The sequence below is a fragment of the Acomys minous genome (genome assembly GCF_964271855.1).
Source record: "Acomys minous genome assembly, chromosome: 10".
In the NCBI taxonomy this organism is placed as follows: domain Eukaryota; kingdom Metazoa; phylum Chordata; class Mammalia; order Rodentia; family Muridae; genus Acomys; species Acomys minous.
The window spans coordinates 21,031,409-21,045,840 of NC_140491.1; the positions used below are offsets into that span (position 1 = coordinate 21,031,409).

Consider the following 14,432-nt stretch of genomic DNA (forward strand, 5'->3'; position numbering starts at 1 on the left):
ATTTTTGGTCAGTTTGACATTGGCTTCACTGTCCTGTAACCTGGTGTCTTACAATGCTTATCATAGTGGTTAATAAACAATAATGTACAATGTAAACAGTATAAACAATACAGGTACTAGCCTGTATTGTCTTTGTTTTTGCTTTTGTTTTTGAGACAGGGTTTCTCTGTGTAGTCTTGGCTGTCCTGGACTTGATTTGTAGACCAGCCTGGCCTCAAATTCACAGAGATCTGACTGTCTGCCTTCCAAGTGCTGGGATTAAAGGCGTGCACTGCCACACCTAGCATAGGCTGTATTGTTTTAAAGACCCTGGAGCCTTTCTGCTCTATGATTCACAAGGAGGCATCCCATCCCTTGCACTGTGATTTTTCATTCTATAACCCATGTCTCCTGTGAGGGACATTGTCCACACATATGAGATAGTTCTGTTCGAACATTTTAGCTTGCATTTTGAAAGTACCTTACAACTTTTATAAGCCCTTTTCAAAGACTCTTCCTGTTGTCTAGCCCACCCCTACCCCCTCCTCTTCCACATTCCTTTGTCCCCATGCCTCAACACTTTAACTCTCAGTGTGCTATCATCATTTTTCAGTTTACATGTGTTCTATTATTCCTCTCATAATTTTTCACTGGTTACAAGATAGTAGGCTTGCATGTGGCTTTTCACGTCATCTTCCCTTGGGCTAGCCTCTGCTTTATCCCCTGATTTCCCCCATATTCCCACATCCTTCTCTGCTAAAATCCTTCTGCCCCCGTATCCCATGTTCCTACTTCTATCTTACCTGTAATCTACTCTTCCTTCTCAGCTACCAAAGACCTCTTTCTAGCTCCCTAACATATGTTTGTGATCAAAAGTACAAACACACACAAACACACAAACACACACACACACACACACACACACACACACACACACACACACCATTTGAAGCTGGGACCTACATATTAGAGAGAATACAGAGCATTTCTCTTTCTGAGTTGCCTAACAGTATATATATATTTTTCGAATTCTATCCATTCACTTCCAAATTGTCATTTTTATTAGAGCTTAGAAATATTCTATTGTTTATATGTACAATATTTTTATATTCTTTCATCTGTTGATGGACATCTACGTTGATTCTATTTCCTAGATGCTATAAGTAGAGCCTAAGTAAACACTGATATGCAAGTGTCTTTGTAGTAGGATATAAAGTTCATTGGGTATACAACTAAGGGTAAAATATCCTAGGGTAGTACATTTTATTATTATTAAACATTTTAGCATTATCCATTTTATTCCATGTTCTTGAGTGCCATGTCTACATGTGTGTGTATGCACCAAATGCATGCCTTGTGCCCACAGAGAATAGGACATCCGATCCCTGGAACTGGGGTTGCAGATGGCTATGAGCCTCCAAATGGGTACAAGAAACTTAACTCTGGTTCTCTGCAAGAGCAACAAGTGCTTTTCAAACTGCCGGGCTATCCCTCCATACCCTTCTAGGATAGTTATTCTGGCTTTTTAAAGAAACCTCTAGACTACTTTCCACAGTGACTGTGCTAGTTCACACCTCCACCAACAGTGTGGAGGTGTTCCCCTTTCTGGGCCTAGAAAGATGTACTAAGAACATCTATTGCTCTTGTGAAGGGCCCCATTTTGACTTGCAGGATCCACATAGTGTTTCTTAGCTGTCCACAGCTCCTGTTCCAGGGGTTAATCTGCAGGCACCAGACAGGCACATGGTGTATCAAACAATACTAAATCATAAGAAGAAAAAAAGAGTTCCCATTTTGCCACATCCATACCAGAATTTGTTTTCGTTCATATTACTGATGATGGCCATTCAATTTGGGGTGAGGCAGTCTTTATTTTTCCTTTCACTGATGTCTAAGGATGCTATTTTAATTATTGCCTAGCTATTTGAATTCTTCTTTTAAGAATTTTCTGTTCCATTCCATTGCCTATATTTTAGAGCTATTTTTGTTCTTAATGTTTAGGTGGACCTTTTGTTTATTTATAAATTCCTGACACTTATCCACCCACCATAAGATGAATAGTTGGCAAGGTTTATATTAATTCACTTCTCAGTTTCCTTTGCCAGTTACAGAAGATGCCATTGTTGACTTCTGGTCTTATTTACTGTGCTACCAGGGACTTATTCAGAAAGTCGTTACCTATGCCTACAAGTCAAAATTTGGTAAATGAATAAAAATTGTGAAACAAGGCAAATATGGCTCCTCTCTCCACTCCTATTCAACATAGTGGTTGAAATCTTAGCTAGAGCCTTAAGAAAAGAGAAGAAATTAAAAAAAATAATACAAAGAAGAAGGCAAGGTATCCCTATTTGCAGATGATACAAGTCTTAATATAAAAGACTCCACTTAAGAAAAACTCATTTGGGGATGATAAATAATTCTAGTAAGTGGCAGAATATAAAATTAACACACAGCAATCAGCAACCTTCGTATAAACCAATGACAAACAGACTGAAAAATAGGTCAGGGAAATAATCTCATCCCATCCTTAGTAGCCATAAAAAGTAAATTACCTGGGAATAATGAATGTTTGTTTGCATCTTGCATCATTTATTTTGACAAGCAGAACCATTGCACGCTTTTGTTCCATCGCCATTATCAGTGTCCTGCAAACTCTTGAGAGTGAGAGTTAGGAGAGGGCTGGATGCTGTTTCTCCTGACCTCTACTCCCTGGTGAGAGCCCTGCCTCTAAGCACTCAGTAGACAGTTGGAGGTGCTAGTATCCTGGATGGTACATCCTTGTAGCCACAGCTACATGTCTGTACATTTCTAACTGCCCTGTGGGACAGGAGTTGGAGGACCTGCGTGTGTGATGGGAGGAAAATCTGCAATCTGTAGACAATGAATAGGCTTTCCTGGTGAATTCTTGTAAAGAGTGGACCTAGCATTAACATAGAAGATTCACTAGCGGCTCCACTTCACCATCTACTGTAAAAGTACTGAAGTAAGTACTATCTTTTGAGGCACACATACGCAGATACTCATATACTCCAATTCCTTCAGACTTGTGTTCATAACGACATAGGCGAAATGCACACACAGTATTTGATGTTGCTTGAGGGAAGAACATTTCCTCTTGACAAATCTTTGGGCTCTATTATATTATGCAAAGCTCAACTGGATTGATTTTTGCAAGTTCTGGAAACTGATATATTAAAAAAGAAGATATATTACATTACTTTATTCCAAAATCTTATTAAAGTTTATATCAATTCTGAGTCATATTGGTACAAAACTTTTTTTTTTTACACAAAGCATCTTTGATAGATTACAGTGTATATATAGTCACAGAATAAGGTACAATAATGTAATAGCACTCACCTAAACTAACTGCCTTCACTGCACAATTGGTTATCTAGTTACAAGTACCTCAAGGGTCCAGTACTTTTTTCCAGTGAGCTCTAGAAGGCTGATATTTGGCCAGTCCAGCTGACTTCTGTTGTTTTGCCTTCCTCAGCACCTTTGCAGCACTTGGGAAACAAAAACAAAAACAAAACAAAACAAAACAAAAAACCCAAAAACCCACTTTATTTGAATGGAATCCTCAGAAAATGTAGGAGAGTCCTTTATGGTGTACGCATGATATATGAAATGGTGGAGATTTTTTATACAATAATTCTACATTTAAAACTAATGCTTAATATACAAACACACATCTCAGGTTCAATTGTGGCTGAATTTTATACATTTTCTGCTATTTCCTGAAAAAATGCTAGAATTGTAAGAATTACATTGATCGGTAGGTAGGATGCTTAAGGAAAATCATGCACACTTGTTTTAGTTTAATAGGGTGAAATCTGAGGAACGGAGACTATCTCGGTCGTGAGGCTCCGTCCTGGAGGGACAAGTCCTTGAAATCTAGGAAGTGTTTTGTCCTGTTTTTCTGTGTTGCTCATTCCAAGTCGCAGGGCGCAGCACTTAGGCTTAAGTCTGTCTCTCTCTGCTTTTCCTCTGCAGACAGCGTGGAAGATGAACTGGAAATGGCCACGGTCAGGCATCGGCCTGAAGCCCTGGAGCTGCTGGAAGCCCAGAGCAAATTCACCAAGAAAGAGCTTCAGATTCTTTACAGAGGATTTAAGAATGTAAGAAATTCCCTTTTGACCTCACCTTCACCCACTTCTCAGAGGAGCACTAAAGTGGGGGCGGGGGACAGGGGAGGGAGGATACAGGGGGCGGGGCACACCGTCTTGGAAGAGCCCAGTCTCTCCTAGATCTGAAAACAATCAATAGTCAATACCCACTAGGACATGGATTGACTTTGACAAGCAGGTGCTGGTAGAATTTAATTGACTGTTAGACAAGGATGGGCCCTGAAAAGGGTTTTCTTAATTAAATTCTTCTGTTGAGTTCGTTTTCTTCCTCAGGTATAGTGGGAGAATTTCAATAAGCACTTTATTTTTTAACTATAGGCTAGTGTATGCTTATGAAGTGTTATTTGGGGCCACAGACAGACTTGGAAGCACCCTGAAGATACATGTAAGAGGCAGAATTCTGCACCAGGCTATCTAGTTTCAGAGTCCATGTGAGAAAAGGCTAGAAAAGAAACGACAAAGCATTGTCAATGTGCCTCCTGAAATCCATATAAGGTCATTGACCTTTCTTTGGTCAAATAAAACATAAATGAAAGAATAACAGCAAGGACAGGGTATACAATGTGAGAAAGAATGTTGCTTTTCTTTTATTTCATGTCTCCTCTCACCCTGCCCTCCTTTCGTGTGTGTGTGTGTGTGTGTGTGTGTGTGTGTGTGTGTGTGTATGATATGAGTCTGTGGCCCCCTCTTTCACTAAAGTATTTCTGATATATACTGGTCCTTTTGCATGGGGAAATATGGAATTGTAAGTGGGATTTGATAAACAATGGTAGACAACCTTTATAAATAGACCAGAATCTGTTACGTGTTTGTTTTTCTTTGTTTATTTGTTTGGTTTTGAGACAGGCTTTCTCTTTATAGCCTTGGCTGTCCTGTGCTTGCTTTGTAGACCAGGCTAGCCTTGTACTCACAGAGATTTACCTGCCTCTGCCTCCCTGAGTGTTGGAATTACAGGCGTGCCATCACCACCATGCCTGGCAGTATCTGCTACTTGTAATTCCTGTTTGGGGCAGCCTGAAAATACGTCTATGAACAAAGGCTAGTAGTTTGGAAGACCTCATTCTTCTCTAGTGTTTTGAACTCAAATTTTGGGGAAAAAATCTTTTAAAAAATTGGCTTATCAGTTTTTCTTGGATATTTTTTGTCAGTGCTAGGCTCTGTACTCATATTGACAAATAATTAACTCAGAGTTAAAGGGATAATATCCAGTGCTTGACTTATAGATTGGATTATATTGATTGACTCCATTTCTGGTACTGGGAAAATTACTGTGTTTTATTATTTGTAGAAGATAAGACTTTCAGTCAACCAAACCTCAGGGACCCATGGATTGTCACATATGTACATATGACCTCCTTTCCAGATTTATTATCATCAAGGGAAGTGATAACATGGGCACCTGAAAGGATCAAGCTAAAGCCAGAAAAAGCATGCTTTGTCTTCAAAGAGTTCATGGCCTAAGCTAAGCCAAGTATAAAAGCTTATTATTGTAAGTCCATTAGAAAATAGGTTCCTTTAAATCATTGTTTGTGCATCAAATTGCACTTCAGCCCAACATATATTGTGATCTTATACACACTTAAACCAAAAGAGGTAGCTACACATATTCTTTTTTATTCTTTCAATTGTTTTTAAATTTACACACATACACAATAGATAGATAGATAGATAGATAGATAGATAGATAGATAGATAGACAGATAGATAGAATGGTAGATATAAACATGGATATAGCTACAGATATAGCATTTACATACAAGAAAAAAGCATAAAATAGCTGTCTGGGGACTTGGGATACTTTCCTTTAGGTAACAATTTTCAATTCCAACTATTTTTCTGTGAATGTTATCTCAAATTTTTATGTCTGTAAAATTGTATTGTGTACACATACATTCCCCTTATTCATTCACTTGTTGGTGGACAGCTGCTTCTATTCCCTGAGTATTATGAATGGTATATGAGTCAACATGGGTATTCAAGTATCTATGGGTTGACGTACAGGGATGAATCATCCAGGTGAGTGAGTATCGACTTGATTTTCCTATGTTCTGTGACTCAAGTATGTGGTGTCATTAACAATAGTGTTTGATATCAAGTTCTGGAGGGTAACCAAGAGCACTAGTGATAGCTGGACATCTTTGTAAGTCCACAGGCTAATGACTCAAAAAACCTCCAGTTGGTTGCATAGTAGGGTTTTTGTTATCTAGTTTTAGCAGCAGCATTTTTTATAAAGCTTTTTCTTTGTTTTCTTTTGTTTTGTTTAATTTTGCTTATATTTTTCAAGACAGAGTTTCCCTGTGTAGCCTTTTTTATCCTAGACTCACTTTGTAGACCAAGCTGACCTGGAACTCACAGTGATCCACATACATCTGCATCCCCGAGTGCTGGGATTAAAGGCATGTGCCACCACACCACCCAAGAAGCTCTTTCTTACTCAATATAATTTTTGGTTCCTTTGTAAAAACAATTAGTGTCTGTGGCTGTGTGGTTTGAGCTCTGGGTCCTATTCTGTATTCCATTCTGCTAATATACAAGCTATGCCTACACTAGTAGGGACAGGTATTCTTGAATATTCAAAGTAAGTTGCCTTAAACATTTCCCAAGCCTACCCTTGACAGTTCTAATTTCAAGTTCTATAGAAGGGTTTTCTTCTGTCTAGTTCTATGTCAACTCCACACAAGCTTTAGTCATATGATAGGAGGAGGCATCAATTGAGAAAAAGTGTTTACATAATATCAGGCTGTTGGGTATTTTTTAATTAGTGATTGGGGAATTGACTCATTATGGATAGGGCCACCCTTGAGCTGGCAGTCATTCTTAGGTCCTATAAAAAATCATGCTGATCAGTGCATAAAGAGCAAATTAATAAGTAGCACTCCTCCATGGCTTCTGTATCAGTCTCTGCCTTCTGGTTCCTGCTCTTCTTCAGTTGCTGTCCTGACTTATTCAAGAATGAAGCCAAATAAATCATTTCTTCTTCTAGTGGCTTTTGGTGATGATATTTCCTCATAGCATACCTATGACAGCTATGATCCTCAGAGTCAACTGCGTTAACTGCTACCTCTGTATAGCCTTGTGAAGGCTAGGTAAAATGTTTACATCTTCCTTGGTATAAACAAGGAAGAGTTACTAAGCATTTGCAATTCTATTGGATTCATTATAGTCATCTAATATTGTTTATTCATGAATATTACACACACCACCCCATCATCTGTGTTAATGGGTTGGCCTTCTAAGTACTTCTTCAGAAAAGCTTCCTTATGCTTCAGAATTTTGGCCATCAGTTATCACTCAGGCCCTTGTGATTGGCTAGGGCAGAACAAGAAGGTAGGTGCTTGTCACACTCATAGAAGACTAATTAAAATGAATATTGAGATATATTTTACCAAGATACACAAACGAACACTTGTGTGTCTGTTTAGATTTTATAAAACTGTGTCAATATATCTGAGAAGAGTGATTTAAAAGAGGAAGGTGACCTGGACCAGCAGGTTACTTTAGTAACAAAGTCCTGGGGAGGAGAGCCTAGAAGACTAGAGATAAAAGGGATAGAACAGGTGGGTCCAGGAGTTCTTGAGTAACCTATGTCTTGCGTCAAACAAGTTTATTAAGAAGTACAGTATTGTATATACAGTGTGTGGTGGGGCAGGAGACTGAATCAGCAGAAAACAATCATACAGTGGCACAAAGTCGACAGGAAGTGAACCAATTTTACACAAGGAGAACACAAAATATTTCAAAGGCCTCAGAGACAATGTATGCATCAGCTTTTGGACTCATAACCATAGCTCTCTAGGGTATGAAAAGGTGGTTTCAGCATCCAAGGATGGAGCTCCCCCAAGAAGCTCCTTTTCCCCAGGTCACTAATGGCTCTGTCAAACATATTCCTTCTTTATAGGAGGAACTGTGTTCTTTTTCCATAAGTCAGGACCTCAGGGAAGGTCCCGCACAAGATCCTTGGCCCCAGGCTCTTACTGGCTCTGCCAATCCTGTTCCTGGTTTAGAGAAGGAACAGTGTTCCTTCTTCATACATCAGAGCCTTGGTGAAAGCCTGGTATAAGCCTTGCTCCCAAAAGAAAGGGATTTGCGGGCACACAGTATCTGATATTTTATCCTATGGTCTCTGGGTCCAATTGTTCATGGTCCGAGCTGCTCACTTCATGTCAGGTAGGAAACTGTGAGAAGTAGGCAGTGCTAGGGACAAATACACACGCCTTCCCTTCACCAGTGGTCTACTTCCACCAAGTAGTGTCTCCTAACATGATTACATCAATGGATTAATTTAGCATGTTCATAACCCAATCACCTTTCAGTAGATAGCTGGGTTCAAGCACTCAACACATGAGTCTCAGGGGACACTTTATATCCAAACCAAAGTACCACATATCAATGAGCATTTTGATAAGCAAGTAAGAGATTTCCTAGTTATGCCTTCCTCTATCCGTGCCTCTGGGAAAAGTGACTTCAATGACAGTAGAAAACACTAATGGCAACATACAGATGAAAAGGGTGTAAGACACGTCAAGCATTACCCAGAAGTCAATATGAGAGAAGGTTAATCATAGAATAAAACTTTAGGTATGCTCACTTCTAAATTATAGAAATGATTCAACATAATCCTTCCTCAGAGATCTCACAATAGACCTTTTAAATATAGCGGATGGGACATTATATCTAAAATGGTTGTGTAGAAAGGATGCCTTAATCTAATCACTAGCATCCCTGGGTGCCTTGGCTGCTGCTATGTTTTCATTCTCTTGTCACCACTGCAGGTCTCTCCATATGAGGTCTCAATGCCTTTCATCCCATTTGTTGTAAATTGGAATCAAGATTACTGCCATCATTAACCTTTGCAGCCAGCAGCTCTGCTGCATGCCTTTCACAAGTGGCACTTCACAATAAATTGCCTGCCTTTTATGCATTTATTTATTTTCTCTCTTCCATGCACTCTTTTCTCCACTCTACCTTAACTCTGCTCCTTTCCCAGCATCATACCCTTATCCCCATTTCCGTTTCTTTATTTATTTCTCTCCCTTAATTTTTATTTTATCTTTTTCCCTCATTCAATGCTTTTTTTTCCTCAGCCTTCCTTTTTTTTTGAGAAAATAACTTTTAATGCGTTTTTAAAAATTAAAGTACATTTATGTTTTCACAGTTTTATACATCCAAAAGTAATTTTGTCCTAAGTGACAAAATACTATTTTTTCCCTCTCTTTTCTTCCAGTTCTCTCTCTTTTCTTTAATTTGTTAACTGTATATCCTGATTGCAGCCCCATTCCTCACTGCTTCCCAGTCCCACCCTTCCTTCCTCATCCCTCCTCTCTGCTTCCCCTACTCTTCAGAAATGAGGAACCCCTCTCTATTATCATCTGACCTCAGCCTATCAAGTCTCATCTGGACTGCCTGTGTCCTCTTCCTCTGTGGCCTGGCAAGGCTGCCCCACCAGGAGAAGTAATCAATGAGTGGGCACCAGAATCCATGTTGGAGGGAGCCCCTACTCCCCATATTCTGGGACCCACAAAGAGACTGTGTTATCTACTACGTCTGAGCAGAGGGTCTAGGTCCTCACCATGCATGGTCCTTGGTTGGTGCACCAATCTCTGCAACATGTCTCTCCCACCCCAACCCTGCCTGGGTTTGTTGGCTCCATTTGTCTCCTTGTGATGCTCCCCTCTAGGTTCTTCTATTCCACAACTTTTCCATTAGACTCCCTGTGTTCCACCCCATAGTTTGGCTGTGTGGCTCAGCATCAGCTTTGGTCCCCTGCTGGCTGGAGTCTTTTAGAGGACATCTATCGTAGGCTTCCATCCTGTGTCTTCTCTTCAACTGCTCTGGTGTCTCTTCTATTTGCCCATCTAAATGAGAATTAAGAATTCTCCCTAGGGCCCTCCTTGTTATTTAGCTTCTTTAGGTCTGTGTACTATAGTGTAGTTGTCCTGTATTATGTGGTTAATATCTGCTCATAAGTGAATATATACCCTGCGTGTTTTTCTGGGTCTGGGTTACCTCCCTCAGGATAATATTTTCTAGTTCCTTTCTTATTCTATAATTTTCTCTACTCTCTTCCTTGTCTTGTCTTTCACATCTGATGTAACGTGAAATAAGCTTTCATCAGATCTGAGTGTACTTAACACACATTTCAGACACCGCTTTCAGAGAAAGAACATCAGTTTGCTCAAAATGTAGTAACAGAAAATCAAACAACAGTAACCTTTAGATTTTTGTGTAACTCTGGTGAAATGTACAACTGCAACAGCTGTGCCCTGAATCATATCACGGAGACATGGAAGACGGTCAGAAAGGCTCACTGTTATTGGATGGCAGCACTCAAAACCAGTTTCCATCATAGAAAGCAAGCCTTTGCTTCCTGAATATTAATTATCTTAAGCCCTCAAGCTCAAAAATTCATTTCCCTGAACACAGTGGGAAGACACATTTTAATGAAACTTTTAAGACTCTCCAAATTTTGATGGAAAAGATAAGCCGTTCATCCACATCCAAAACAGTCACACTTGTCGGAAAGTGGCTCAACTTGGTCGTCACCCCCTAAAATCAAGTTTACCATGAAAACATATTTTCCCATGTGCAGTGCCCATGAGCATTCCTTCTCATTGTCAGTATGCATTGTGAATACAAACGGAGAACTGGAGAAAGGGCGGGTAGAGGGTGGGTTTCTTGTCTTTTCTCTCTGACTGACTAGCTGTATCTCCCACATATTCTTGTGTCTCTTGCCACATGCTGATTCCTAAAAGGTGATCCTCTGACCGAGATGGAAAGAGCATGAGAGAGCTTTTTACTGACATTACTGTGTCATGAAACCACCTGCCAAGCCCCAGCCTGAAAGAGTATGACTTAGTAGTTCTAGGGGTGGGTGGAACATATATTTTCATTTCTTATAACTTCACAGGTGTTGCTACTGCTGCTTTGGGGAGCACATTTTGGGTGTCACTGCTGTAATCTAGACATTACAGGCTTGGGGGTCATTCATATTCAGGGCTGTAGTTTAGTTATTTTGTTAGCTCCTTCCTCCTCAGTGACTGTATGCCTTTGTCTTTATAAACTGGGACAATGATTACAACATTAAATTTATTTTAGAACTAATCATAAAATTAAAAGGAAAATTTAAATATATAGTGCATTCATACATAGTCAGCTGTTGTATGCACTATCAGTGTGGGCTGTGGGGTGCTCAGGCCTGGTCTCTATAACTCCCAAGAAGTCTTTTGGGTATTCAATTCATAAATATTCATGAGGATGGATACAGCAGAAACATACAAAATATTATCTACTGATCAGCAACCTCAAATTATACTGCATACAGTAATCATCTGGGGAACCTTAAAACTTACAAATTGTTGGGTATTGTGCTTGGCAATTTTGATGGAATTGCTCTGGAAGGTGTGGGGGCAGCTTGAACATCAGGGTTTACACATTTCTCTGTAATTATGATGTGCAGGCAGAACTGAGAACCATGGAATGAAATATAAGTGTCTAAAAGGTTCTTCTATCATATAAAAGCATTTTTTACCTAATTGTGATAACTCCCAAAATGTCTAATATCAAGGATTCCAGTAGTTACACTGGAATCCCATGATGTGTGTGTGTGTGTGTGTGTGTGTGTGTGTGTGTGTGTGTGTCTGTCTGTCTGTCTGTCTGTCTGTGTGTTTAGTGTCTAGATGGATTGAAGAAAGTACCAGGTTTTGCTGATTTTGATACTGTTCATTCTTGGGTTAGGTTATGCTAAGAAACTTTTTGTGTGTTTTAAATGTCCAAATTCCTACATTAAAAAAACATTTCATATTTACTATACCAAAAGCCATTTGATTTTAAGATGGCGTAGATCCAGTTTTCAATATGCTCCTATCTTCTTGATACTTACTTTCATTAATTCATAATTTATCAATGGATAATAATATCCATCAAACAAGGTAGAAGAAGATCAGATAATACTAGGCACAAACTCTCATATTGAGGCTCAGTTAGACAACCATTAGGGGGGAAAGGGTCTCAAGAGAAGACAAAAGAATCAGAAACAATGCTACTCTCATTGTTAGGGGTCCCACAAAAAAAATCAAACTAACAACGTTAGAATACATGCAGAGGACCTATCACTGGCCTATGAAGGCTCAGTGATTGCCACCTCATTCTCTGTGAGTCCCCATGAGAACTCTTTAATTGATTCTGGGGGCCATGTTTTCCTGGTATTCTTGACCCTCGAGGTCCTACAACCCTTCCTCTCCAACTTCCTTGGGGTTCCTCCAGCTCCAATGGAAGGGACCAAATGAACATCATCAATTTGGGCTCTCTCTATGATTAATGGTTGGCTGTGGGTCTCTGTACTGCTCCCACCAGCTGCCAGCAGAATCCTCTCTGATAACAACTGGGCTAGGCATGGATCTATGAGTATATGAGGACATCACTCAAAATCATTTTATTGGTTTTTGTTTTTGTTTTTGTTTTTTTTTTTTTTTTTTGTCTCAGAGATCTCTGGGTTAACCAGCCTCCAGTTCCTGGTCATTCAGACAGTGTCAGGCATGAGCTCCCTCTCGTGGTGTGGGCCTCAAATTAAACCAGTCATGAGTCGACCACTCCCACAGATTCTGTGCCTGCATTTCCCCAGCACACCTTGCAGACAGGATATGTTGTATGTCACAGGTTTTGTGGCTGAGTTGGTGTCCCAATTCTACCTCTGCAAGCCTTGCATGGTTACAGAAAATGGCCAGCTAGTTCAGGCTCTGAATCCTCCATTATTAGGAGTCCTCACTAGAGTCACTCTCATAGAATTCTAAAAGTTTCTACTAGACTAAGTTTCCACATTACCACCCCAAATACCCTCCACTTCTTGCCATTTCTCCCAGTACTCGCTCCCTCCATCCCTTCCCTTCTCCCTCTGCCCGATCTCTCCCTTTCCCATCTTCACCTAACTCCTGTCCATCCATCAAGTCTACTGTATTTCCCCTTCCCAGGGAGATCCATGCATCCTCCTCCACCCCCTTAGAGCACTCCTTGTTACTTAGCTTTTCTGGGTCTGTGGATTGTAGCATGATTGTCATTGACTTTACAAGGTAATGTTCTCTTATAAGTGAGTATATACCATGCTTGTTTTGGGGGATCTGGGTTACCTCTCTCAGGATGATGTTTTCTAGATCCACCCATTTTCCTGATGATGTCCTGATGCCATTTTTTAAACACTGGGTTTCATCTTTTTAAAAGTACATGATGAGTTCTGAACATAGTTTCAGCCTCTGTTTTAGTCACTTGGTTCCCTCTTCTCTTGGATCTCTGGCTGCTTTAAAATCTGACAGATCAAAGTATCCAGGAGATTCAAATGCATTTGAAGACAACCCTTTAATATTATTTCATACTTTTTGCTTAAAAATCATTGTGCTGATATCCTTATTTAACTAAAAATGGAATATATTTGCATTCTATTTTAATTGATACATAACAATCACAACTTACTTAGTGGTTTAGAAACACATCATTCATCCTGCCAGTTTTGAACCTCAGGAATCCAGCAGCTACTTGGCAGAGCTCCCGATAAGAATCTTGCAGGGCCACAGGACCGCATTGTTTGGTTTGCATTTCTTTCAGCATCATGGGAATACTTCCAAGCTCTGTGGTTGCTGGCCGAATTAAACCTCTCATGGTCATAGCTTGAAAGCTGTCCCTTGCTGTTTCTCATGTAAGAACATTTAGCATCTAGCATCTTCTGTATGCCCATGCCAAATGTTCCCTTCATAGATTCATTTCTACCATGTCAGATCACTCTTTGGGGCCCAGAAAAGAAAGACATATGACCCTGAATGCGCAATCATATATAATGTAGCAAAATCCTAGTATATAACATACCATGCCATCACTTTCATGTACTTCTGCACTCAGCATGAGGACACTCAAAAAGATCTGTCTCATTGGGGTGAGCAGTGGGCATGTCATCACAATGGGATTTGTGAGTGAGCAGGAGCAGCAGTACCTATTGAGCCCAGTCCTGAATTTGGTCTGGAGTCACATCAAATGCAGTCCTGAGGCTCACCATTTTTCATCTGTAATTCAGATGTCTCCTTAGGGAGGTCATCAAAGACAGCTGTGAGTTTTGTTTTTTTCTTGATCACTACAAAAGTTCTGTTTGATGCTGTGACCAAAAGCACCAATGGGACCTGAGACTTCTTTTTGTAGCTCAGCCCTACACTAAGAACTTGATGACTCCTGCACTGACTTTTAAAATAGATGAAGGTGAAATTACAGGGCTCTATGTTTTTGACAAAGTGTGTTTGCATGAATAGCACTGAGTCCCACTTATGGCAGGGAGGAGAGAAGGGG

At 40.0% G+C, this 14,432-nt stretch overlaps 1 protein-coding gene across 7 annotated transcripts in view; it reads left to right on the top strand.

Moving 5' to 3' along the window:
* The window catches only part of KCNIP4 (potassium voltage-gated channel interacting protein 4), a 1,038,736-nt gene that overhangs the window by 941,771 nt on the left and 82,533 nt on the right, over nucleotides 1-14,432 (top strand). For 6 of the 7 annotated variants that reach the window (XM_084799181.1, XM_084799186.1, XM_084799185.1 and 3 more), the window contains one exon: nucleotides 3,976-4,100. In XM_084799181.1, the coding sequence (XP_084655307.1) occupies nucleotides 3,976-4,100 (125 nt within the window). The remainder of the gene's footprint in view (nucleotides 1-3,975; nucleotides 4,101-14,432) is intronic. The other variant, XM_084799182.1, reaches the window with a different exon arrangement.